This window comes from Electrophorus electricus, chromosome 22 (genome assembly GCF_013358815.1).
Source record: "Electrophorus electricus isolate fEleEle1 chromosome 22, fEleEle1.pri, whole genome shotgun sequence".
Taxonomy (NCBI): Eukaryota; Metazoa; Chordata; class Actinopteri; order Gymnotiformes; family Gymnotidae; genus Electrophorus; species Electrophorus electricus.
Genome location: NC_049556.1, coordinates 13,431,255 through 13,458,754, shown reverse-complemented (window position 1 = coordinate 13,458,754; position 27,500 = coordinate 13,431,255). Strand labels below are relative to the sequence as shown.

Genomic DNA, 27,500 nt, shown 5'->3' with positions numbered 1-27,500 from the left:
CCGTGGACGTGGTGGACCGTGACCCGGTAGATAGTTCCCCACCAGGGACTGCCAGTAACCTCCACGAGGATGTTACCGTGGCGACAGAAACCCTGCCCTCAGACACTAGGCTGCTGGAGTCGATCCTTCAGGAGCTGGAGGACATTCTCCCAGAAACTAGACCAGCCTTAGATGGTGGGGACGACCAACAGATGAGGGACACTGTAACTCACAGGGACCAACCAGAGGCAATGACACAGGCTGTCCATACACACCATAATGAGGCAGTGTGTGAGTCAGAGAGAGGTGCCAGGACCAGCCCTGCTGTCTGACACCCACACACACCCACACCCACACACACACACACACAGGACTCTACACAAACTGTTTGTCTCCTCTTTCAGTTTTCTCATGTAAGGTCTTTTATATGAATCTTCCCATTTGTCTACAGCGTGAGGAAGAACTTTATCATTGTTATTACTTTGGTATTTATAGTTATGATGCATAGGAGACAACATCTGCCTCACAACTGGTGCTGCCCTGCTGTGCCACTAAACACGTACCCGCTACACCACTCACACTGCTCTCATTCAAACAGTCCTGCCTTCCTTTCTCACAGCCTGAATCTCAGGGAACGTGTCATGTATTGAACTCCTTAATAACCACAATGCCTCCAGCACTGTGTGTGTGTGTGAGTGTGTGTGTGTGTGTGAGAGAGAGAGAGAGATATCACACACTGTCTTCGCCTGGCTCTGCTTAAGGGGAACAGACAAAGCTGTTATCACTGTGTATATTAGTCAATGAAACCAGACAGAACCAATAAAATAAATGTTACATATGCATATCAGCCTGTTTTTCTAACTACTGTTTGGTGACTAGCCATCTGTGGGCTGGTTTGTTCTATTCTAAGCGGTTTCAGGACTCCGGATGAGTGTCTATGTATTGCGGGAAACCCGACCTTTTAAAAACAAAACAAAACAAAAAAAAACCTTTCCAAATAAAAATTGCAGTACAAGCGAGAGCGCAGATTTATTTCCGGGCGCTTTCGTTTCGCAAAGTTTCACTTTCGTTTCCGGCAGCCGCAGCTCGTCGGCGTGTTCGGGAGCAGTGGTACGCGGACCCATCCGTCAGCATGTACGACCTGGAGAAGCAGAACTTACGACTCTTTAGCTCTTACATCGTACACGTTTTGCGGCCGTCGTACATGAAGGTGTTCCTGAACGAGTACCTGGGTAAAGGTAGGTGCGTCGGGTGGCTCACAGACTGCTCCGAGCCCAGACGTTTAAATAGCGCTCAAATACTGAATAAACGCTGAAGCAGTCCAGCGCCTGTGTTGTTCCACAGCTTAGACGTAACGTAATCGCTAGTTTGTGTATATCATACACGGTGTGTGTGTATCCATGGTCTGAGGTTTGTATCTTTGTTGTGGTTTCTGCTGTAGGGCCAGCCTTGACTCAGCATTGTTATTGATTTCCACTAAAGTAGAGTCCAGGAGTACTTGATCCATGTCTGAGAGAAACCGTGTCAGAAATGAACTGGCTTAACTGGTTTCATTCAATTTAAGAGTGAGCTAGCGCTAAATGGTCCACGAACTCCGAACCGAGTCCTGCGCAGAACTGCGAGGGTGTGGTCAGATGATTGACAGTGGCGTCTCCCTGACAACGTAAGGCTGGATGAGCGACAGACCTGACTAAACGAGCCTCTCCCGCAGAAAGCGGCCGCTGTACAATGACATGAATGGTGTGAATAAGACTGAGCCCGCCGGGATGCTTTCACCCGGGCTAAGGCAGGGCTGTGCAAGCCCCTTCTCTTAAGAGCTCGGGCCTGCTACAGAAGACAGCGCTCTAGCACCCTCCGGCGAGGAAATCACCAGTTGCTTAAGTTGAAGTTGCTTAAGAACTTCATTTCTTAAGTTTCGATTCTGCTTAAATATTTTCACTGAACGATGGACGATGTGACGAAGGGTTTTGTGGGCACGGTTGCTGGTGTACAGTTTGTCAGCTTGTATAGTCTTTGTGCATTTACTGAGCAGTGTCTCCCTTTTATGAAACCAGTTTGGTCGGTTGCTATTAATGTCGATATTATGGAGTCAAGCCTGATATAAAAATAATTAGCAAATCTCGTTCTATCTGAATCGATTAATGAGATGTGGTTGGAGGACAGTGTGGTTTTGATCAGCTTTATAAGGACAGAATTCAAGTGTCTGGTATTTGACCTTTTAAAAATATTTTCCAAAAGACTTTTGAAAATAGGGGTGCAAGAAGGTTCCAAAAAATGTGCTGTTTAATAAAATATTTCAAACTTATTAATGATTCAGCAAAACTGGTAGTAAAAGATTTTTTATAGTGACATCATTAAGCAGCCATGAAGGATTTCTGAACTAATTATCATCTGTGAGTGTGTGCACCTTGAAGTCTGACTCTAACTGGTGAGGTTTTGCACATATGGGCCCAACCTGTGCTTTCCCTGTTCTAGAGGATGTAGAGCAAATCCTGTCCCAGGAGAGCAGGTCTGTGACGTTGGCCGCCAAGATGCTCCTGGAGAAGATGATGTGTCTGGAAGAGGTCGGCTGGTTCCAGGCATTCCTGGACACTCTGCACGCCTCAGGTAGGTTCTGCAGGCCTGGGGTAGGGTGTGGAGAACTGGGGTAGGTCCCACAGGACTCAGGTAGTGTCTGCCTGAGAGGGGCGCATCAGGACAGAGGGCCACCGTGCTTCACAGTTTAGTGTGGTGGCTCTCCAGGGCACATTTAGTGTCCCATCATTCAGCTGATAGGACAGAACGATCAACCAGTGGGACGAGACGGGTGTGTTCAAGCAGGAAAACTCAAACCATGTGGGGGACATGATTTGGCCTGAGGGCCACTAGTACACTACAGCTCGGTTTAGCACCGCTACAGTACTACAGCTGACTTTAGTACTGCTACAGTACTACAGCTCAGTTTAGTACTGCTACAATACTCCAGCTCAGTTTAGTACTGCTACAATACTCCAGCTCAGTTTAGTACTGCTACAATACTCCAGCTCAGTTTAGTACTGCTACAATACTACAGCTGTTTAGTACTGCTATAATACTACAGCTCAGTTTAGTACTGCTACAATACTACAGCTCAGTTTAATACTCTTATAATTATTCTGCTAAGTTCATTCCTGTTCCAGGCATTCTAATTCTAATGTAGCAAGTCCAACTCCTCCCACTAGCTCTGCGCTCCTCACATGCAGCCTGCTATGTCTTGTGAACAGTTCATTGATTAGCTGAGGCGTTTATTCATGGAAGGAAGACTAGCGCCACCTACAGTCTACAGGCCCATCCTGCAGCGTGACCAGTGACCTTAATCATCATATCACCAGTAACACCTTTACTGAGTAATGCAGCTGTGTGATGTGTAGGAAGCAAGACAGCGTTTACCTGCTGAAAAGTATGTATGTTTGGGAAGACAGCTCATTTGTGCGTGTGTGTGTGTGTGTAGAATACACAGGCTTGCATGCAGCGGTGAACACGTGGGACTTCCAGGAGATGGAGGCTCTCCTGCCCTTGAAGACCCTGCTGGAGAGGGTGGAGCCATCCATCACCAAGAACATGAAGCCCAGTGAACTGCTCCCGCACATGAGTGACTGTCTCACACAGAGAGACTGTGAGGAAATACGCGCGGTGAGACACCACTCACACAGACGCTCACTTCACTTTTCCCTGCCCAGGAAACTTTTTCAGATCACCAAGGCAGCAATAGTATTCCCACAATCTGAAGATCCCAGATGACACAAACACTAAATCAAAACCAGCAGGTGACAGACCCACACACACACACACACACACAAACAAACCACAATCTCACGCACTGTACAGATTACTGTAAAACATTTGTTTTGTTTTTCCCCTTCTGTGGCCTTTCTTTACTGTTTCTGTGTATTTCTGTGTATTTTGATCACTGGCAGAAATTTCCTGTCCCTTGTATAGTAACATTTTTACTGCACCAAGTCTGTCATAAACTCATGTTTATCTACAGTAAATATCACTCATGTATCGCTCATCCACTCAGAGTGTGGTACTAAAATTGCACACACATTTGATAGCAAAAAGACATTAAGTGCATTATAAGATACAATAGCTTTTATAATGCTAGCAGGAGGGACCCGTGTGTGGAGCTGCTTCTGTAGTGCCATCAGGTGGCTGAGTTTATACAGCCGTTGTGCTTTGGTTGACTACATGTTCCTCTTGGGCAGAAAATGTGTTAAAACACACTTAGTGTGTTGACAGAATGACTTGATATTGAGGCGGGTTTTCTAGGTTTTGACAGTCAGTGTGCGCAGAGAAAGTTTTGTTTGCATTTTAAAATGTCAAGCTAGTATTTAACAAACAAAATGTTGGTTTTGAGCATAAAATGAACAATTTGTCAAATTCTATTGTGTGTGCGTATGTTGCTTTGTTAGGAGTTTAGAAAAAGTGTCATGAGTGTAAACACTTGTTAGCAGTTGAAAAAAAAAAGTTTTTGTACAAATAAGTCCTGATGTACAGTCCCACTGTCAATACAGTGAAGCTTCTCCACAGAGCAGCTCACGCGCTGGACGAAGGAACACGCCTTACCGTGTAACTGTTTTACATGCGTGTGCAGTAGCCTGTTTTACAAGAGGTGGAATTATTGTGTGTGTGTGTGTTTGTGTGTGTGTGCATGCGTGTGTGCATGTATGTGTATGTGCGTGTATGTGTGTGTGCGCGTGTGTGTGTATGCGTGTGTTTATGCGTGCGTGCGTACATGCATGTGTGTGCGTGTGTCTGTGTATGCGTGTATGTATGCTTGCTTGTGTGTCTGCGTGCGTGTGTGTGCGCATGTATGTGTGTGTGTGCGTATGCGTGCGCGTGCATGTGTGCGCGTGCATATATGTGTGTATGCGTGCATGTGTGTGCGCATGTATGTGTGTGTGCGTGCGTATGCGTGCGTGTATGCATGCGTGTGCGTGCATATGCTTGTGTGTGCATGTATGTGTGTGCGTGCGTGTGCGTCTGCATGTATGTGTGTGCGCATGTGTGTGTGTTTGTGCATGTGTGTGCGTGCGTACGCGTATGTGTGCGCATGTATGTCTGTGTGCGTGCGTGTGCGTGTTTGTGCGTGCGTGCGTGTATGCATGTATGTGTGTGTGTGTGTGTGTGTGTGCGTGCGTGCGCATTAGGTACAGGAGCAGCGGGGTTGTGTAGCGGCCAGTGAGTGCCTGGTGGACATTCTGAAGCGCTCTGATAAACCCAACTGGTTTAAAGTGCTGAAGCTGGCGCTGGATAACTGTAACCAGAGACTGGCTCTAGACCTACTGGAGCCTGGTACACGCACAATTATACACATACACACGCGCACACACATTGTTTTTGCATCCATACTTCACTGCAGGGATTAAGGCACTGATGTAGTGAGGCTCCCCCTGTAGTCTGAGAGTGTGTGCATGTCCCCTGTGTTGTCTTTCAGATGGGAATGAGAAGTGTATGATGGAGTGTGAGGAGAGTAGCGACACCATGGCAACGGTGTGTTTTGAGTACCATGAGGATGGAGAGAGTGATATGGGCTTACTGAAGAGCTCCAACGATCTGTCTCTGAGTAACCTGCAGGGGAACACAGGTACACACACGCACATCGACACAATTATTTACACAGGAATGAGTGCTCACACACTCCAATATCAACACACACACACACACACACACACACACACCCCAGTGCTGATGCATGAACACATACAGTCTCCACTTCGCCTGAGGCATCATGGTGAACTCTGACCTATGACATCTCTCTATAGGGGTCATTGCTGGTGGTCTCCCAAGGTCAACAGAGAAGAAGTTGAGAGACTATCAAAGAGAACTCACCACTGCCGCCTGCAACGGCCAAAACACCATCATCTGTGCTCCTACAGGTCTGTGTCTGTGTGTGTATGCACGTGCGCGCATGTGTCAGTGTGTTTGATTTGCTAAACCTCCATGTACACTCACATTAACTGAATTTTTTCACAATTAATTTTGGAAAAGTAGACACTTTAAATTGCTTGGTGTTTATTTTATTGTGTGTGTGAAGAACAGACGCTACTTAATCACCTGGTGTTTTTGATTTTGATTTACCCAACATCACAGTGTGACTGAGAGCCCAGCGAGTTCCCCCAGCCATCTGAACCCTTGTTCTCTCCCACGTGCGTGCGTGTGTATCACCTGGTGTTTTTGATTTAGTGTTTGTGTCTTTTGGGATCTTCAGGTTGTGGGAAGACCATTGTTGCCTTGATGATATGCGAAGATCACCTTAAAAAGTTTCCTGGGAAGGCAAAGGTTGTATTCATGGCAACCAAGGTGGAGGTTTATGACCAGCAGTACAAACTCTTCCTGGAGCACTTCAGTAAAGATCCTGACATCAGGCATGAATACACGCACGCACACAAACACAAAAGTCGCCCATGCACAACAAACAACAACAAACGACATACCCCATATATAGAGACATAACACACACACACAGGTACCATATACTCAAACACAACGCACGCTCATATACGCACATGCACGCACACACACGCGCGCTCCACTTTGTTACTGATCTACTGAATCCATTTTCACTTCTTATGATCATCTATTTGGACTGTTAGAACTAACAGTGTGTGTGCGCGTGTGTGTGTTGCAGGGTGACGGGGGTATGTGGCGACATGGAGCTGTGTGTGCAGACCGTGGTGGAGTGTAACGACATAGTGGTGCTGACCCCCCAGATCCTGGTGAACGCGCTCCAACGAGGCGAGCTGCTGTCCCTGCAGGTCTTCACGCTGCTCATCCTGGATGAGTGCCACAACACAACCGGCAAACACCCCTACAACAACCTGATGGGCCGCTACCTGGACGCCAAGCTGGGCCCCAGCGCGCACACCCTCCCGCAGGTCAAACGTCTCCAGTTCCACCCATCCTCCCCTCCAGGCAGAGGGCGCGGGCTTTTGCGCAGAGAGATTCGGTGACGGCACCAGAAATGACGGCATTTCACTGCTCCGGCAAACACAGGATGAACTCTGTGGACAAGCCTGCCTCTTCTTCCACCAAAAGCGGATTTAAAACAAATGTGGTGAATTCACTGAACTGGGGAGGCCAAAAGCTCCCAGAACTCGTAAATGTTTAATAGTGGCAGTTAGTTGGTATGTTATGAAGGCACTGAACTGAAGTGTCGGTTGTTTTGTTTTATTCAGTGCTGTTAGACTGCGGTTTCATGCGGAGATGGTCACATGATGCTGCTTCACTGACCTGGTCTTGTCTTTGCTGACTGCTCGTCCGTTCAGGTGGTGGGTCTGACAGCCTCGGTGGGTATCGGTACTTTTAAGAACCAGCTTGAAGCAGAAAACAACATCTGTCAATTGTGTGCCAACCTGGATGCCAGGGTCATCTCCACGGTTACCAAACATATTGATGAGCTCAGGTCATATGTACATATACCTGACAAAGGTAATTACTTGCTCATTCACACGCACACACACACACACCTAACAATCTGCTAATCAAGGTCTCTCAGAGTCAGGTATATAATTAGGGTTAGATTGGACTTAAACTGCAGGGAAATGCATATCCAGGAGCTCGGAGACATCCAGGAGGGAAGCAAGATGTGCAGGGGGCTTGTAGCATTGCTGTTAACGTCAATCAAATCTACACCTTTTACCTTAAAGTGTGTGTGTGTGTGTGTGTGTGTGTTCAGAGTTCTATTTGGTCCCACCTCAGACCTCCAACCCCTTCATTGAGATCATCACTGGTATCATGAGTAATATTGAACAACTGGCCAGGACTGTCTACAATATCGGTATGACTATCGGAGTTTGGTGTGATGTGTCTTGTTGTAACCTGTTCTGTTCTGGTGTGATATCTTTTTTTCTTTCTTTCTTTTTCCATTTCCCATTATTTTGTTCTCTCTCCCTCCCTCAGAGAGTCTCTCTCCTATCCAGAACCGAGAGTATGGCAGTCAGAAGTATGAGCAGTGGATTGTGGAGGTGCAGAAGCGCTGTAAACTCCTGCAGCTACAGGACCCTGAAGAGGAGAAGAGAATGTGCAGAGCTCTGTACAACTACACCGAACACCTGCGCGTGAGAGAGAGAGAGAGTGAGAGAGGAGAGAGAGTGAGGGAGAGAGTGAGAGAAAAAGAGGTAGAGCGCGAGTGAGCGAGCAGAGGAGAGAGAGTGAGAGAGAGAGGAGGGAGAGGGAGAGAGGGAGGAGAGAGAGGGAGAGAGAGTAGAGGAGAGTGAGTGAGTGAGAGAGAGGGAGGAGAGAGAGAGGGAGAGAGGGGAGAGAGGAGAGGAGGGAGAGAGGAGGGGGAGAGAGAGGAGAGGAGAGAGGGAGGAGAGAGAGAGGGAGAGTAGAGGAGAGGGAGTGAGTGAGAGAGAGAGAGAGGGGAGAGGAGAGGGAGAGAGGGAGAGAGGAGAGGAGGGAGAGAGAGAGGAGAGGAGAGAGGGAGGAGAGAGAGAGGGAGAGTAGAGGAGAGGGAGTGAGTGAGAGAGAGAGAGGGGAGAGGAGAGAGAGAGGGAGGAGAGAGAGAGAGAGGGAGGAGAGAGAGGGGAGAGAGGAGAGGAGGGAGAGAGGAGGGGGAGAGAGAGGAGAGAGAGAGAGGGAGAGAGGAGAGGAGGGAGAGAGAGAGGAGAGGAGAGAGGGAGGAGAGAGAGAGGGAGGAGAGAGGAGAGAGAGAGAGAGAGGGAGGAGAGAGGGAGAGAGAGGGAGAAGCTACGGGGCACATTCAAAAGGTTTTGATTGCGCAAAGGTCATTTCATTAATGGTCCCAGTAAGAGGTTAATGTTCCCAGTAGGAGGTTAGTGATTCCAGCAAGTTAGTTTTGCTCTACTGTCTGCTCTCTCCCTCAGAAATATAACGACGCTCTGATCATTTACGAGGACGCCAGAGCCAAGGACGCACTGGTCTACCTGCAGGCGTTTATCCAGCAGGTGCGCAATGCCGGCTATGGGGATACGGAGAGCCATCTTGCAGCTCTCTTGGATTGTGAGTCTCTTCTCTGCTTCTCCCTTATAATGAGACCCCACAGTAACGGTTCTGACGCCCAGGGTTTCCTGAGTGTGTTTGGTGGGAATGGGTGAGTTCATTTGGTGTGTGAGTGAGTGAGTTTAGCTAGTGTCTGTAGGTTAGTGTTTTTTGGTGTGTAAGATTGGTTTGTGTCTGTGTGAGTGAGTTTGTCCCTCTGGGCTACAGTTCCGCCCACCAGAAACATCACCAAACAAGTGTGATTGTGTGAATAAATGGTAATGACTTGCTTACACTATAACAGAGTGTAGAAACATGCTGACTACTCAGATTATACACACACATGTATATCACTCTCATATCATCAGTGTTTGACTGCCTGCTCTTTACACATTTCACTAGCAATGAAGGGGTTATACAAGTTCCTTATCTACATACAGTCTACGTGCCGTCTACAGACAGTCTACTTGCTGTCTGCATACAGTCTACGTGTCGTCTATGTGCATCGTTATGTCATATTTGTCAGTCATGACACTAAAACACAAAGCTGATGGCAGATCAGTTCCTGCCTAACACTTCATGCCCTCTACATGTGCTGTGCAGCTCAGTGGGCGCAGTTGCAGCATTTGGCCACAGAGGGGCAGGAGAACCCAAAACTACAGGAGCTGAAATTCATACTGGATGAAGAATATCACAACAACGACCAAACCCGCACTGTGCTCTTCGTCAGAACACGCGCCCTCACTGATGTCAGGATGCTCTGCTTCTGTCTGCTAAAACTTATCATTTAAATATGGCCGAGAAAAAGGAATTAAAAAGATAGGAATTAAAAATGATAAGTTTTATTAGCTCTTTAATTGATATATTAATTCTTAATTGATAATTATTAACATTTCTTTGACTAAGTGTGTGTGTACATGTGTATGTGTGTTTTACAGGCACTGAAAAACTGGATAGAGGAGACTGATTCTCTAAACTTCTTAAAGCCTGGAATTCTGATTGGAAGAGGAAGAAAGTCTCACCTCACAGGCTCAGGTATACATTCACACACACACACACACACACACACAGACCCAGCCTACCAGTATGGTACCAGTATGATCTAGAGATGCATGTCCTTCTGATGTAGGTATGACCCTGACCAGCCAGAAGGGGGTGCTAGACTCCTTCAAGAGCTCTGACCAGAGTAAAATCCTCATCGCCACCTCTGTTGCGGATGAAGGCATAGATATCCCACAATGCAACCTGGTGATCATGTATGAATATGTTGGAAACGTGGTGAAGATGGTACAAGTCCGAGGTATGTAACACACAGGCAGACACACCCAAACACGATTAAAAACATACAGGCAGACACACCCAAACACGATTAAAAACATACAGGCAGACACACCCAAACACGATTAAAAACATACAGGCAGACACACCCAAACACGATTAAAAACATACAGGCAGACACACCCAAACACGATTAAAAACATACAGGCAGACACACCCAAACACGATTAAAAACATACAGGCAGACACACCCAAACACGATTAAAAACATACAGGCAGACACACCCAAACACGATTAAAAACATACAGGCAGACACACCCAAACACGATTAAAAACATACAGGCAGACACACCCAAACACGATTAAAAACATACAGGCAGACACACCCAAACACGATTAAAAACATACAGGCAGACACACCCAAACACGATTAAAAACATACAGGCAGACACACCCAAACACGATTAAAAACATACAGGCAGACACACCCAAACACGATTAAAAACATACAGGCAGACACACCCAAACACGATTAAAAACATGCAGGCAGACACACCCAAACACGATTAAAAACATGCAGGCAGACACACCCAAACACGATTAAAAACATGCAGGCAGACACACCCAAACACGATTAAAAACATGCAGGCAGACACACCCAAACACGATTAAAAACATGCAGGCAGACACACCCAAACACGATTAAAAACATGCAGGCAGACACACCCAAACACGATTAAAAACATGCAGGCAGACACACCCAAACACGATTAAAAACATGCAGGCAGACACACCCAAACACGATTAAAAACATGCAGGCAGACACACCCAAACACGATTAAACATGCAGGCAGACACACCCAAACACGATTAAACATGCAGGCAGACACACCCAAACACGATTAAACATGCAGGCAGACACACCCAAACAGCATTAAACATACAGGCAGACACACCAAAACAGCATTAAACATGCAGGCAGACACACACAAACACGATTAAACATGCAGGCAGACACACACAAACGTACACATACATCAGTCAGATGTGCATTATGTTCAGTAATTTGTCTCCACTAGAATGCAGGCAAGAATGTACCAGACATGACGTGCTCACATGAAATTCTACCACTCTGTGGCCACTAGATGGCACTGTCCCTGTAATGTTCATCTTAAACACTTCTCAAGATGCAAACTGGTCTCTTACCAAATCTTACTACTATGCCACCTTTGTGTTTCTGTGAATGTATGGATGTGCATGGATGCGTGCAAATGTGTGTGTGTGTGTGTGTGTGTGTGTGTGTGTGTGTGTGTGTTTAGGTCGTGGCAGAGCCCAGGGCAGCAGATGTTTCCTCATCTCCAGCAGTAAGGAGCGTATTGATAAGGAGAAGCTGAACATGCAGCGAGAGGAGGTGGTGGAGAAGGCCATCGCCAGCCTGCAGAGCTCACCTGAAGACCTCCGCGCCAAGGTCACGCCCACCCCACACCCGAGCACCTCCGCGCCAAGGTCACGCCCACCCCACACCCGAGCACCTCCGCGCCAAGGTCACGCCCACCCCACACCCGAGCACCTCCGCGCCAAGGTCACGCCCGCCCCACACCCGAGCACCTCCGCGCCAAGGTCACGCCCGCCCCACACCCGAGCACCTCCGCGCCAAGGTCACGCCCACCCCACACCCGAGCACCTCCGCGCCAACGTCACGCCCACCCCACACCCGAGCACCTCCGCGCCAAGGTCACGCCCACCCCACACCCGAGCACCTCCGCGCCAAGGTCACGCCCACCCCACACCCGAGCACCTCCGCGCCAAGGTCACGCCCACCCCACACCCGAGCACCTCCGCGCCAACGTCACGCCCACCCCACACCCACCCCACACCCGAGCACCTCCGCGCCAACGTCACGCCCACCCCACACCCGAGCACCTCCGCGCCAACGTCACGCCCACCCCACACCCGAGCACCTCCACGCCAACGTCACGCCCACCCCACACCCGAGCACCTCCGCGCCAACGTCACGCCCACCCCACACCCGAGCACCTCCGCGCCAACGTCACGCCCACCCCACACCCACCCCACACCCGAGCAGCTCCTCGCCAAGGTCACGCCTACCCCTCTAAAGTCATCAGCAGAATCAACTGTAGTTCTGGATATCTGTAGTAGTATGCATGTGTTTTAGAACCATTTTAATGGCTGCTACTACAATATAATGATACACAGTAAATGCAGTGTTACGTGTGTGTGTGTGTGTGTGTGTGTGTGTGTAGGTGGATGTGTTCCAGAGGGAGGAGAAGGCCAGGAGAGCTCATGTGAGCGCAGAACCAGAGAGGCCCCATGACATGGGCTCCTACCAGCTGCTATGTGCTAAGTGCAGACACTTTGCCTGTTTCAGCAGTGACCTGCGCGTCCTGCAGGTCTCACCAAAAGCTCAGACACTCACCCCAAACCACCAACACTCATTACCAAACCACCAACATACATCCCCAAACCACCAACACTTATCCCCAAACTATAAACACTCATTACCATGCCACCAACACTCACCTCTAAAACAACACTCAACCCCAGACCATCAATTTTCCCCAATACCATAACCACTGTATACCATAATTACCCTCAACCCCAGACCCATACATAGGAACCATAAACTCTCCATGTTACAACATAAATCATAAACCCTAAACTCTCTACCCAAGGTCCTAAATTATAAATCCTGTACCTTAGTGCCTAAACCCTAATCACTAAAAGGCTCCACCTTGAAACACTAAACCAACTATCCCAAATTCTTTTACCCCATATCCCAAATCTTTGTGTATGTACTAAACCCTTAATCTCTACCCACTGCATCATAAATTCTAAAAGCTCATTCTCCCCTCCTTCTCGCATCCCGTCACACTCTTCTTTTCTCAGGAGGCTCACCACATCATTCTAGATCGTTCTGTGTTTAACCGCTGCGAAACCAAACCCCACGGCAAACCCAAGACCTTCGACGGGATCACAAAGACCAAGAAGCTGCTGTGTGGGAACTGCAAGATGGATTGGGGCATCATCGCCTCCTACCTCAACATACAGGTGGGTGTGGCCTGGCCCTGGGTGGCTGACTGGCGCTACACAGGTATCAAACTATGCAGGCTATAATGGTCTCCTTTACTTACCTGCCTGACTAAAATGTGAAGACTGACTGTAAAACATGGCACCCAACCTTAACTCTAACTCTAATTCAAATGTTAACTCTAACCCTGACCCTAACACTGATGCTAACTATAACTGATTTTTAGCTCTAATTTTAACTCTAACTACAGCAGCCCTTGGCCTTGATGAATAAGACGCAGCGAGTCTTTATAACGGGTGCGTAGGTTTATTCAGCACTGCCACAAGCGCTGTAAAGAGCAGCGTGACGAGCACCGTGAAAACTTTAAGATGAAGAAACAAGGAAAGAAAATGCAATGATACTTAGAGCTCACCAGTTCAAATAAGTAACAGGAACAAACTTGTTGACTTCAAATTAAATACCAGGAGATACTGTTTAAACAACACACAAACGGGCTGGTTTAGTGACCCGGCGATAAATGAACAAACTGAAAACTTCACTGATGCTACAAAATGCACAGACAACTTAACATCAGTTCAGTGTTTCATACCTTGCTCCGCGTGCCAAGGGGTGCAGTATTTCTCCAGGTTTTGTGCAAATTCTCCTTTTGTTTACTTTTCTACTTTTTTCTAATCCGGCGTTGTGCGAATGTGAGCGGCATAAAAACAAAAAAGGCAAGGTAACTTGTCAGTAGACCTCTCAGTAAAGAAAGGGTGTTCACAAAATTCACAAAGGCAAACACAAAATGGGTTACAACCTTGAGCTTGAATGTCCGCTCTAAATGGAATATAAAGAAAAGGTTTCACGGACACAAAGGAATGAAAGCGCAGCTACTAATTTCCGCGCGCTGCTGGGGCGCCACATGTGCTCTCATTCTTAAAGGTGCAGTCGCAAAATAAGTATACCGAGTGAATGGTCATTTACACTCCCACCAAACCATGTTATGATGAATGAACACGAGCTAAAGATTCATGAACCATACATGATTTCTAAATCACAATAAATGATCACACTCGTATTACTCAAATTATGCAAGTTTGTAGTACATACTTGAGACATTGTTTACATGGCAAGAATAAACATGTTTGATGCAAGTTTCCCTCAGTGCAGGCAACGTATCATTCATGCTCGAGGAGATGGACTAACTTCTGGATGGGCCGTTCAACTATGGAAGGTTTGAAGGGCGGATTTTGTTTTGTTGTTGGCTTACAGTCCCCCAGCTGTACCCTAACTCGAAGAACTAGACCATCACCCTCTTCTGTAGTCTCAAACACTCATCCTAGCTGCCACTGGTTTCTTGGGAGGATGTCTTCCTTGATAATGAGTATACTATTCACTTTGACATTGCGTCAAGGCACATGCCACTTTTGCCGTGTGGAAATGTTTAGGACATATTCCTTTTTCCAGCTACTCCAAAACAACTGTTCGATTAAATACTGGACTCGGCACCATCTTTTTGTTGCATACATATCTTTCCTCATGAATCTCTAAGGCAGTGAATTCATCGAAATGAGATGGTTTGGAGTCAATGGTTCCAGTGACTTAGGCTCATTAATTCCATTCACAGTTAACAAGTGGCTGTTGACAATGGCCATAGCTTCATAGAACAACATTCTAAGGGAAGCATCAAGTCTGCTGGAGTAAGTGAGGCATTCAGCTTATTTCAAATGGTCCAGATTTGACATTTCCAGATACTACCAGTGTGGCTTGCTGAGGGGGCATTAAAGATAAATTCACACTGGTTTTCAGTAAGAAAAGTGCTTTGGTATCGCACTGCTTCAGTGTTTCTCTGAACTTGTTTTTGGCAAAGTTTGCGGAGTTGGCGAACAGCTCCTCCGAGGCGTTCGGTTGACAGATCCTCAAGCATTTTGATGTGAACAGGTTGAGAAGAAAGGCAGTTGAACATCAATCCATATCTTTTGTGCTCTTTGTGAGCCTTCTTAATGAGGAATGGCCCAAAACAATCCATACCACTGTACATGAAGGGGGCTGAAGCTTCAACATGCTCTTTAGGGAGATCAGCCATACGTTGCTCCTCTGCTGGTCGCTGGAGTTTCCTGCACTGTACGCAGTTATGTAACAACTTGACAACTAATTTGCCACCTCCAATCACCCAGAATCCATAGACTTTGAGCGCCATAGGTGTTTGACATCTACCCTGATGACAAATCCTGGTATGATAGTGTATTAGAATGAGTCTGATAATGTGGTCATCCTTTGGAAAGGTGATTGGATGTTTTAGCTCCTGGCTGAGGGATGACTGTTTCAGTCTTCCTCCTACACAAAGTAGTCCTTTATCCAAAATGGGATCAACTCAGTAGAGTGGACTTGAACTTGGGAGAACGTTTCCTCTTTAAAGTGTCTTCATTTATTTGGAGAAGGCTTGCTGCTGGATGAGCTTGATCACTACCTCAGCCGCTTTCTCACGTTCTTTGGTAGTTATAAAATCTATGATGTTCTTGCATAGACCCTAGCCTCTTAATTCTCGCAACCACTTTAAGAAGTGTTGACCAAGAAGAAAACCAACCAAGACGGCTAAGAACGTCTACACATTCATTCCTCTTGGTAGTAAAGGCCTGAGCTGACCTGACCTCGGGGTAGCCAACAAGCAGCTCAGTAGAGGGGTTAGATGTAGTGTGCACTTCTTGCTCTCACAGAAATTTGGGTCCTGATAAACAGATGGATGAAGAGATATCTGATGCACGAAGGCCTCTAGAGGTCTGCAGGGTTTTCTGCTGTATCAACATAGTGCCACTGCCTAGGATCTGTTTTCTCTTATCAGTTGAATATGATTAGCAACAAATATGTGGAACCTTCAAGGTTCATTGCTGATGTAAGCCAGCTCAACCTGAGAGTCTGTCCAAAAGAATTAATCATCAATCTTTATTTCAAATTCAGCTTTCAGCTGCTGGAAGTTCTAATCTTGGGATGCTTGTGACCTTTGTGGGTGCAACTCTCGCCTTAGCCATCACAAGACTGCAGCATTTTTGTATCTTAGATAGGAGCAGACACCATATCCCACATTGCTGGTATCTTAGATAGGAGCAGACACCATATCCCACATTGCTGGTATCTTAGATAGGAGCAGACACCATATCCCACATTGCTGGCATCTTAGATAGGAGCAGACACCATATCCCACATTGCTGGCATCTTAGATAGGAGCATACACCATATCCCACATTGCTGGTATCTTAGATAGGAGCAGACACCATATCCCACATTGCTGGTATCTTAGATAGGAGCAGACACCATATCCCACATTGCTGGTATCTTAGATAGGAGCAGACACCATATCCCACATTGCTGGTATCTTAGATAGGAGCAGACACCATATCCCACATTGCTGGCATCTTAGATAGGAGCAGACACCATATCCCACATTGCTGGTATCTTAGATAGGAGCAGACACCATATCCCACATTGCTGGTATCTTAGATAGGAGCATACACCATATCCCACATTGCTGGTATCTTAGATAGGAGCATACACCATATCCCACATTGCTGGCATCTGAAAAGTGGTGCAGTTCTGTTCTGACAATGTTTCCAAAGTCTTGTGGGTGAAAAAATCTTGGTATCATAACTTCTTTCAGCTTCTGAAGGCCATTTATCCATTCCTCCCACCGTGGCTGTAAATCCTCTCGAAGAGTGTCATCCTAGCCTACACCTCTACAGCACAATTCCCTAGTGGCTCAAAGAGAAAAGCAATGACTAATAGAATTCCTCTGCGTGTTAAAGGCTTGTCTTTCAGGTCAACATCAAAAATGAAGGCATCACTCTCAATCGACCACTGAATGCCCAGTGGATGACCTGGTGGCATTTGATTGAAATTAAGGTCAATAGGCTTAGTTGTTGTTGTTGTTGCCCTTTCTGAAGGGTCTACGACAGACCTGGACACTGTACGGTCCTCTAACCATCTCTGACCGGCTGCGTGAGATCGTTGGAACATTTGAAGTCAAAAGTAAATGTGTAACTACGACACCTATTACAATGTGATAGGTGCACGAAATCAAGGACTTTGACGAAATACGACTACACTGCTTTTATTTTGAGGGCAACTGTTTTGTTTTTGTTTTTTGAATTTGCGTCTTCCACTCAGTGATCTTATGCACCTTCAACTCAAACGTGTCAATAAATGAGTTGGATCGCTGGGAGTTAGCTCTTAGCCAAGGTTAGCCGTTAGCTCTTAGCCAAGGTTAGCCGTTAGCTCTTAGCCAAGGTTAGCTGTTAGCTCTTAGCCAAGGTTAGCCGTTAGCTCTTAGCCAAGGTTAGCCGTTAGCTCTTAGCCAAGGTTAGCCGTTAGCCCTTAGCCAAGGTTAGCCGTTAGCCCTTAAATATGTCGGCTAGCGTTAAAAAAAAGAAAGATTGACGCAAAATGCAGAGTTTTTAACAAGGAATGGACTTGTAAATATTTATTTACTGAAGTCAAAGGTAAAGCTGTGTGCTTAGTTTGTGGAGAGCACATAGCTGTGTTTAAGGATTACAATTTGAATCGCTATTACGAGACTAAACGCAGAGAAATACAAGAACTTGACGGAGGCAGAGCGGGCACGGGCATCTGAAGATTTGCTAGCGAAACTGCAAAGGCAGCAAGGATTTTTTACAAAGCTCCACTCATCCAGGGATGGAGCCATCAGGACCAGCTTTGTAATATCACACAAAACTGCAAGAAACAGTAAGTCATTCTCTGATGGGGAGTTTGTCGAAGAATGTTTGGTGGACTCTACAGCGCTAATTTGTCCTGAGAAAAAAGAAGCGTTTGCAAACGTGCCCGTCTCCAGGCGAACTGTAACGAGACGGGTCGAAGACATCGCGGGGAATTTGGAGCTTCAGCTGCAAAACAAAGCGGATAATTTTAACTTTTTTTCCTCGGCTCTGGACAAGAACTGTGATGTCCGCGATACAGCCCAGTTATCTTTGTACGTGGGATGACAAAAAACCTTTGCGGTCAATGAAAGGTACTACGATGGGGAGTGATTTGTTCACAGAGGTAAATGCATCCATGGACAAGCTGGGACTAAAATGGAACAAATTGGTAAGTGTTACAACCGATGGCTGTCCAAATCTGACAGGGGAACATGTCGGACTTTTGAAGTGGATGCAAGATAAAATGACTGAAATGAACCCAGAACAGAAATTGCTATTTTTGCATTGCATTATTCATCAGGAGGTGCTGTGCAATTCGGTGCTAAAAATCAGCCGTGCTGTTGATGTTGTAACTAAGATCGATAATTTCATCAGGGCAAGAGCACTGAATCGCAGACAATTTATTGCACTGTTGGAGGAGCATGAAAGTGAACGTAGTGACAGGCTACCAGACAGCTGTGAGATGGCTCAGCCTTGGCAAGGTGCTTAAGAGTATGGGACCGGAGAGCCCAGATTCAGGAGTTTTGAGAGAAGAAAGGCAAAGACATCCCAGAGTTCTCAGATACGCACTGGATGGCAGATCTGGCCTTTGCTGTTGATGTGACTACACTAATGAATGAACTAAATACCAAGCTGCAAGGCAAAGGCCTCTTTGCACATGAAATGTTCAGCTTGGTGACAGCTTTCATGAGAAAGTTGAAGGTTCTTCTAAGCCAAGTGAAGGGCAAAATTCTCACTCACATGCCAACACTGAAAGAAGCCACACCATCTGCTGATCACCTCCACAGGTATTCATCCACGTTAGGGGCACTACATGATGAGTTTTCCAGACGATTTGAAGACTTCAAAGTAGTTGAGAGTGAGATGCACATGATTTCTTCTCCCTTTACATGCCGTGTGGATAATGCACCCAGTGATGACCAGCTTGAACTCATTGATCTGCAGTCTGACAATCTACTGGCAGAACATTTTAAGTCAGTATCACTGCTGGAGTTTTATTCTTCTCTCAAAGAGGAAAACTTTCCACACATAAGGAGGCATGCTCGGAGGATGTTGGTTCTCTTTGGATCTACCTACCTATGTGAACAAACATTCTCAGTGATGAAGTTGAGAAATCCAGATACAGATCCTCTCTCAGTGATGATCACTTGTGTGCTGTCCTTCGCATATCCACCTCAGATATTCAGCCTGAGTTCAATGCACTTGTTCAAGCCCAAAACAGGCTAGATTTCTCTCAATGAACATTTTTGTATAAAGTTAATGTGATGCTGGTCTTTGAAAAACTAGATTTTTTTGTGTAAAGTTGTGATGCTATTTCTTTTAAACACTGCGGAAGATGCTCATTTTCAAAAAATGTTTGTTAAATTGTTCTATAATTCTGTGCTCCACATTTTCATGTTATTGTAATGTTTCATTTATTGTTTTTTTATTTTTTATGAAGGGATAGTATATATACTGTATACAGTATATAGGTATTGGGTAGAACTGAGTTAAGTATATTAGTCTCAAGTTTGGTTTATTTGTCACATACATAGTCATACACAATATAACTCGCAGTGAAATAGTCTGGCCCTCTAAAACCATTCTAATTTCTCATGTGGCCCCATGGGAAAATTAATTGCCCACCCCTGGTCTCCGATGTCAAGAACAACTGTCTTGTTTGAGTCAAATTTGTGAAGACATAGGCCTCCCCTTTTGCACAACTTCTGTGATTCAATATTCAGCTCTCTGGCATCTTCAACTGATGGAACGTTGGTTAATCCATCAACTGCATAAAAATTCTTCTCTATTAAGGCTAATGCAGGTGGATAGTCAGTTTTTTGTTGCTGTGCTAGATTCTTAATGCAAAAATTAGAACCTCCAGGTGACAAAGCAGCACCAAAGAGGTCAACCGTCATCCTATATTCTTGTGGCTCCTTTTCCAAATCAGGCTTTTTGGGCTGGTACACACCATGATGGGGAATGTACCACACAGTCTCTCCTTCAGGTGTTGTAGGAGTGAGCTCCATATCACATTTATTGATTTTTTTCCATGACGGTTTTATAGTGGTCATGATATTGTTTGTTGGCCTTTAACTTCCTTTTCAAATACTGAAGGTGAACAATGGCTAGCTTCTTGTTGTTTGGCAGCAAGGGTGGAGTACCACACCTGAAAGGGAGGGGCATCTCAGTGTCCATCTTTCTTTTGCCTGATGTTTTCACTAAGGAAGTGTATGAAGTAAAGATACTTCATATCTTGTTGAGGCTGGAATGGCATGACTCCTGGATTCAAGGTTCTATAGTCATGTTCATCCTCATAACCATCAAGAGCAGCTTCATGGTTATCGTAAACCCTCAACTCAGGCTGTAGCTACCTTGGCCTTCATTTGCTTGCAACTGTTGTAGCTTTGCCTTCTCCTCCTCTAGTCGTAGCTGCGTTTCTGCTTTCCTTAATCTTAATTCAACCAACAATTTTGCATCACTGAGTTCCCATTCATTTTCCAGTTTATGAAATCTTGCTTGCTGAGCTTGGATTTTTTGCTTAGCTTTTGCTTGTTCTATTTTTGCTGCAAGTTCTACTTCTGCATCTGCTCACTTACTTGCTCCTGGAGGTGGCCTTTGAGTGGCTGTCTGATCTTTGTGATAAATCTGAAATTTCAGTTTCCGTTTTCATGCATCCAAAGACGGACTCATATTCATCTTTAGTGCCATCCTCACCCTTTCTTTCTCCAGATGGTCAGTGAAGGCTTCTTCAGTGGTCCCTAATTGCTTGGTCACAAGGTCATAGATCTCTGTTGTCAAGGCGACACAAGCATCTATTCTCTTAATGCCTGGAGTAGTAGTGTGATTGCATCAAATGGGTTCATAGCATTGGCATATGATGTCATGTCTAACTTGAATATTTTGTTGGATTTTTACAAGGTCATCTTTAGAGCAGAATGTTTTTAGTCTTGTTCTTGCCTCTCTTGTTAACTGGTTTTCAGGTTCATAAGCCTTACTAAATGCTCTCTCATGTCTTTTGGCTTCCTGATCCTGCATCTCCTTCCCCTTCTCTTTCTTGATCCGACCTGTTGTGTGTGTTTGAGGTTACCTGGTTCCTCCACAGGGGCAGCATTTGTTTGGTTTGTGCAGTCTCACTATGACCTTTAAGTGACTTTTTGTATGGTTTTGAACTTCAGTGAACAATGATCTAGCATTGAGCAACACTACCTACGATAGACAATTACAATCATATGGACACTCAAGGTATTTTAGCAAACTGGATCAAAGCAAATGTCACAACGATAGTGCTAAGGATATTCAACAATCAGATAATATTTCCCTGTAAGGTTTTAACAAGGTATGTTTAGGAGCAATTTATGAACTGACATTACCCTTAAAATTAAATCTTGTGGCTCAGAAATGCATATTTCCATGAATTTAAGCAGCCTTATATCTCAGATTTACAAAACACCAATTTCAGAAGAATGATTAAACTCTTTGTATCAGTTCTTAATCCTTACATCTATCCAGTGTTCAATCTTATGCTCCTTTACAGTCAATGTTCACTTTCTTTGTCAGCCAAAATGTCTCACTGAATCTGTAGCATTAATATGTTTTTATGTACCGGCAGTCGATGAATAAGAGGCAGAGGGTCTTTATAACAGGTACTTAGGTTTATTCGGCATGTTAGACTTCAAATGTTGCAAGTTCCCTGATGAGCACTGCGGCAATTACTGTAAAGAGCACCATAAAAACTATAAGATGAAGAAACAAGGAAAGAAAATCCAAATATACTTATAATTTCACCAGTTCCACTTAAGTAAATTGAAAAAAACTTGTTGACTTCAACTTAAATACCAGGAGATACCATTTAAATGCCACAAAATGGGCAGGTTTACTGACACAGCAATAAATGAACAAACTGAAAACTTCACTGATGCTACAAAATACACAAATACAACTTAGCATCAGTTTCTTACAGCAGTTCAGTATTTCATACATCGCTCCGTGTGCCAAGGGATGCAGTATTTCTCAAAGCTCTGTGTAATTTCTCCGTGTGTTTACTGTTTACTGAATAAACACTAAAATTAGCAAATGAAACGCTCAATAATAAATGGTCAGCACAGTAAATGGGGAAAAATGAACCAGAGCTTTGCTATGTCCATCTTAGCACTTGGCTGTTCACAAACATTTGTATGATCACTCGTTGGGGCCCAAAATGTTGGTGCACATTTGTAGAACGCTCAGTGGATTGTACAAGAAACACTGGGCTATTTTGGTCCAACACTCACGAGTCCATGACGTGGAGATGAGCCGTAGCATCCAAATCAAGTAACTACTCATGTCTCCTCACTTCGCACACAAGTGTGCTTATTTTTGTTGAGACTCTGGTCCTCCTAGCCCATCCACATGAGCAATAGTGTGGAGAATCCAATCCTCTTAATTGAGAAGTAGCTCATTCAGTGGCGTAGCATGGAGATGTAGCTATGTTTGCTCTTCAACTGAATAAGGCTAACACAAACACAACAAACAACGAATATAGTGAATAGAAGGCTATACTTTAACGCTAACAAGCAACGTTAGACTTGGAAGAAAACTGACAAAATGTTACAGTTTGGGCCTATATACTGCATATATTAATTCTCCAAAAATACCTGTAAGTTCAGGGAAAAAATCCAATCTCTCGCTCTCTGGAACATTCCAGCAAAAACCTTCCCAAATCCCCAGTCTATTTGCTCCTCCTCATCATAGCAGCCATCCGATTGCTCGATTTGATGAAAGGCTAGCGTTACTAACAAGAAAACCGGTGCGAAACTTGAAAAGTTTTGCATTACACACAAGGGTTAATCATCCTGAGCTTAATTCACAACAGCTGGACAATGCAACAACACAGGTGTACCTGAACAAGTCATACATAAAGCTTGGGAATTACATCACTTTGCGTGTTGACTATTAAAATATAAGGGAAAACAAGTCTTGTCTCCTGAAGGTACTCCAACACCACATGTGTTAGTTATTACTACCGGCTCCCTTCTAGGCTTACTCAAACTATCATAGGTTAGATACTCAGCAGGCCTTTAACTCCTCTCAGACCTTCTGAGGCTTTCAGTTTCCCCAACACCCTCCCTATTGAGGTGACCATCTACCTTATGCTCCCCCTGGTTCACATCTATTTCCCTTTTGCACAAGAGTATCGATATTTTGGGTAAAGCTTTCCAGGTCTCATACACTAGGGAGTCATCTACTTTAGGCAATATACAGGCAGGTCAGACAGTTTACTCTCCACCACATAAGGAGTTGACCCCAACTGGTCAGCAAGATTCTGCTTCTTTTTAAGACCAAGATTTTAAATGAGAACTTTGTCCCCTGGGCTCAGACATGATACTGCCCTAGGCCCCTTCCAATTCCTGCTTCATCCTTTACACAGCTTCTGCACTGAGTTTTGTTCCCACTTTAAAGCCAAAAATTCCAGTATATGAGCTGGGGGAAAGGCTTCTGCTGATAAATGCAACAGGCCATAGTTTGTTGTCATGCTCATGATACAGAACACCATCTAAGCCATCTAGGCTAGCACCAACATGCAAGACATAGAGCTTCTGTGTATCAGCAAAAGCCAACACTGGAGCCTGGGTCAGCCTGGCATTTAGCTCTTGAAAAGCAATATCGCACTCCTCTGTCCATCGGGAGCCAAAAAATTCAGAAGCATTGAAGGTGGTCTTACTCTGGATGGATTTTCCAGCGTTCATTTTCCTGTTGTAATGTGGTCAGTGGTGCTGAAGTAACTCATTCAGAAGACCACATATGCTGGAAAAATCCTTTACAAAACGCTGGTAGTATCCGCAAAATCCCAAGAAGGATCTGACCTCTGACAGTGTTTGAGGTTTGGGCCAGGCCAACATAGCCTCTATCTTTGACGGATCTGTAGCTACTGCATCTTGGGACACAATGTGACCCACACAAGTCACTGAGGTCCTACCAAACTGACATTTGTCCAGCGGCAGTTTAAGACCCTCTTCTTTCACCCGATCAAGAAATTTGAGGAGTCTCTCTTCATGTTTTTCCAGAGTTTTTCCAAAAACAATTAGGTCTTCCAAATAGATCAACACCTTAAAAAAGTTCATGTCCCCAAGTGTTTGTTCTATGACCCTCTGTAAGGTTGCAGGTGCTCCACAAATTCCTTGAGGTATGCACGCAAATTGGTGAAAGCCTAGAGGACAAATAAAAGCCGTCTTTTCTTCATCAGTTTCACTCATAGGAATCTGGTAATACCACAGGCCACTGTGAACCACAGGCCACTGTTCTTGACAAACTGTGGAGGGCATCCCCAATTCTTGGAATGGTATACTGGCCCGGAGTGTTTCGTTGATTGAGTGTCTGGTAATCCACACACATTCTGATTTTCCCAGACTTCCTATGTCCAACCACTATCAGGGATGCATAGGGACTTCTTGACCCAGAGATGATCCCATTCTCTTGAGGTTCACGGAGATGTTTTTGCGCACATCCTCTATATCTGCTGGAGCTAGGTGACGACATCTTTCGTTGAAGGGTTTTGAGTCTGTCAACCTGATCTCATGCATAGTACTTTTAGAACATCCCACTCATGGCAAGAAAATACTTCCCCTCTGCCCATCATCTTCTTGCAGAGATGTTGCTTGGCCTCTGCAGGCATTGGGGAGTCTCCAAAATTAAACACATCAGGAGACACATTAGGATTAGAACATGCCTCCAGCTGTGGAACCATAGTGACAGGAAAGATATTAGCAAGCGGCATTCCCCTTTTCAGAACAACAGGCTTGCTGGAGACATTTCTCCCAGTGACAATTACACTCTTGTACAGGACAGATGCTGACTGAACTCAACCCCAATATTTCCAAATCCTCAACTGGTTGTATCGGCAAATGTTTCAAATGTGCTTTATAATAGCCCATTTACAAAATAGTGATCTGCAAACCACTATCTAAACTTGCCCTAGCATACATCCCCTCTATCTGAACTGGTACATCTGATGTGGGCACCACTAAACCCTCGGGTATCTTTGTGGTGCTTGCCACTGTAGATGAACATTTGGTGGAACGTGCCTCAATTGGAGCTCTATGCCGTTCCTTCATGGAGCTCACATGAATTTTCCCTTCTACTAGTTCATGTTAATCAGCTTCTGATTAAACTTTCTGAAGTCCTCAGGAGCGTTACATTCTCTCCTGATGTGTCCATCTTCCCCACACTGGTACCATAAAATACCTTCTATGTTGGGTCTGGATTTTGTTTCCTCTGATACATCATCATCATCATCATCATCATGTACTACTCGACCTGCAGTCCTAGCTTCTGCTAGCCCACAAGGTGAAGACCTCACAGTAACCATGTTCAACAGTTTAGCAAGTTTAGTTGACAGTTCTTTTACCTCTTCAGTAATTCAGGCATCTTAGCAGGTTGAGATACGGCAGCAGTGGCAGCTTCCGCTCTCGCTCCCTCTCGGGCCTTGATCCATTCCTCTTCCTCTCTGATTTCTTTAAGCAGTGGTGAACAAGAAGGAGGATATTGTAGGGTGTGGGTCATTCAGAACCCAAGAGCCACCACATCACCGGTAAGGGCACCTCTCACCAACTGAGCCATATGGACTTTATTCAAATCTTCAACCTCAACTCCCCTTTTCAGAAGTGCTTGATGAAGAAGTTTGTCCAGCCTGCATAAGAAAACAGAGCTTCTCACATCTTGGTAGTTGTGTCTAAACTTAGCCATTAAATCTGTCCCACTTTCAGTAGTGCCATATGCAGTATCAAGCAGTAGCCGAAGGATTGCTAACCTTCAGAAACGTAATAATATCAGCAGCTGGTCCCCTTAGACTCTCCACAACATGCTGCTTCTCTGCGGCCTCACCACACTGCCTCTCGCTGATCATTTGTGTAGCCTGTTCCATCCAGGCATCATACTCCTCCTCTCCTGAGGGAACTGGTCTAAGCCCCGAAAACACCCTTAATTTACAGTAACTAAGTCCATCGGCAGGTACTTGGCCACACCTGTCAACCAGTTTGTCAATGGCATTAATTAGATCTACGCTAAGGTTGGCTTTAGGGGGTTGATTAGCTCTAGCCATGACAAGGACATCTTACATAGATTTTTCCTCCTACTATAGCAGCATAGACAGTTTGGCATGGAAAACATCATCTCCAGAGCTGAAATCCCTTACTAGCCTGCTCACTATGCACAGGCCCGGAGCCTGCTTCCCCTTCAATGCCAACTGTGCTCCATGCTGCTCTCCACTAGAATAGACACTTGTCTTTCTGTGGGGTCTCCACCACGACCTCGTATGCTAGTACGCCTAAACGCTTTGACTCAATAACGTCATCTGCTACATCAGTGGGAACCTGGCCCAGCACAGTGGCACTGGCAGGGTTAATGTTCTCTGGCCTATTCCACTCAGCAGCTTGACTCAGGCCCATACTGCCAACTCTGGGCATCAATAAGGAAACTTGGTAAACAGGAGATTGGGAAAAATAAATCAATAAATCCCAGCAGTGCCTCCAAAAATGTAACCCCTCTCTAAGGCGCCCTAATGAAATGATGATAATTTAGGGGGAGAACATCTCAGAAATTGTGTTAGCTCGATTTAAGTTAGTGTGGTGTGTCAAATACTACTATGTTAATAGTAATACTCCTTATAAGCCACAAGTGATTAATGACCGGAATGATACACAGGATAGTAAATACCACAAAAAAGACTTTTTATTTTTTTAAAAACCTGCACAATTGAAAGAAATAAGTGAAAAAACAGAAAACAAATCATAAAACAACACTACGTGCTCAGTGCCTCTACCAAGGTTTGTGGAGTTACTCCTTACGTAGCACAGTCAGCGGGGGGGAACAGCTCAAACAGGCAAGCAAAATACACCAATATCAGTATTTCTCTTAGATGAGCCGTAGCGTCCGAATCAAGCAACCACTCGCGTCTCCTCTCGCGTCTCACACGACAAGTGCGATGATTTGTGTTCAGTGGTGTAGCATGGCGTTGTAGCTAACTTAGATCTTCAACTGAATAAGGCAAACTCGCTTCACGGAACACAAACAAAACAAACAACGCATATAGCGGAGAGAAGGCTTCACTTTCATGCTAACAAACCATGTTAGACTTGGAAAAAAACTGACAAAAAGTTACAGTTTGGGCTTATATACTGCCTATATTAAGTCTCCAAAAAAACCTGAAAGTTCAGGGGAACGCCAGTCTCTCTCTCTGGAACATTCCAGAAAACCTTCTCAAAACCCCAGGCTATCCCTCCTCCTCATCACTGATTGGTCAGCGACAATGTCACTCAGCACTAACAGCCATCCAATTGCTTGACTTGGTGAAAAGCTGGCGGTACCA

General features: G+C 45.2%; 2 protein-coding genes across 4 annotated transcripts in view; both read left to right on the top strand.

Moving 5' to 3' along the window:
- toporsb (topoisomerase I binding, arginine/serine-rich b) overlaps positions 1–821 on the top strand; it is a 5,322-nt gene extending 4,501 nt beyond the window's left edge. For both annotated transcript variants that reach the window (XM_027030458.2, XM_035521235.1), the window contains exon 3: positions 1–821. This exon is cut by the window's left edge and continues 1,555 nt beyond it. In XM_027030458.2, the coding sequence (XP_026886259.2) occupies positions 1–311 (311 nt within the window). In that variant the 3' untranslated portion in view covers positions 312–821.
- Positions 822–1,050: 229 nt separating this feature from the next.
- Positions 1,051–27,500, top strand: part of ddx58 (DEAD (Asp-Glu-Ala-Asp) box polypeptide 58) — a 27,572-nt gene continuing 1,122 nt past the window's right edge. The window contains exons 1-18 of one of the 2 annotated variants that reach the window (XM_027030455.2): positions 1,051–1,217; positions 2,455–2,586; positions 3,449–3,630; positions 5,148–5,292; positions 5,435–5,584; positions 5,763–5,876; positions 6,209–6,365; positions 6,629–6,875; positions 7,266–7,428; positions 7,676–7,777; positions 7,900–8,057; positions 8,826–8,961; positions 9,544–9,689; positions 9,879–9,975; positions 10,070–10,240; positions 11,539–11,687; positions 12,484–12,630; positions 13,127–13,288. In XM_027030455.2, coding sequence (XP_026886256.2) covers positions 1,112–1,217; positions 2,455–2,586; positions 3,449–3,630; positions 5,148–5,292; positions 5,435–5,584; positions 5,763–5,876; positions 6,209–6,365; positions 6,629–6,875; positions 7,266–7,428; positions 7,676–7,777; positions 7,900–8,057; positions 8,826–8,961; positions 9,544–9,689; positions 9,879–9,975; positions 10,070–10,240; positions 11,539–11,687; positions 12,484–12,630; positions 13,127–13,288 — 2,664 coding nt within the window. In that variant the 5' untranslated portion in view covers positions 1,051–1,111. Of the gene's footprint in view, positions 1,218–2,231; positions 2,373–2,454; positions 2,587–3,448; positions 3,631–5,147; positions 5,293–5,434; positions 5,585–5,762; positions 5,877–6,208; positions 6,366–6,628; positions 6,876–7,265; positions 7,429–7,675; positions 7,778–7,899; positions 8,058–8,825; positions 8,962–9,543; positions 9,690–9,878; positions 9,976–10,069; positions 10,241–11,538; positions 11,688–12,483; positions 12,631–13,126; positions 13,289–27,500 lie in introns of those variants that run through there. The other variant, XM_027030456.2, reaches the window with a different exon arrangement.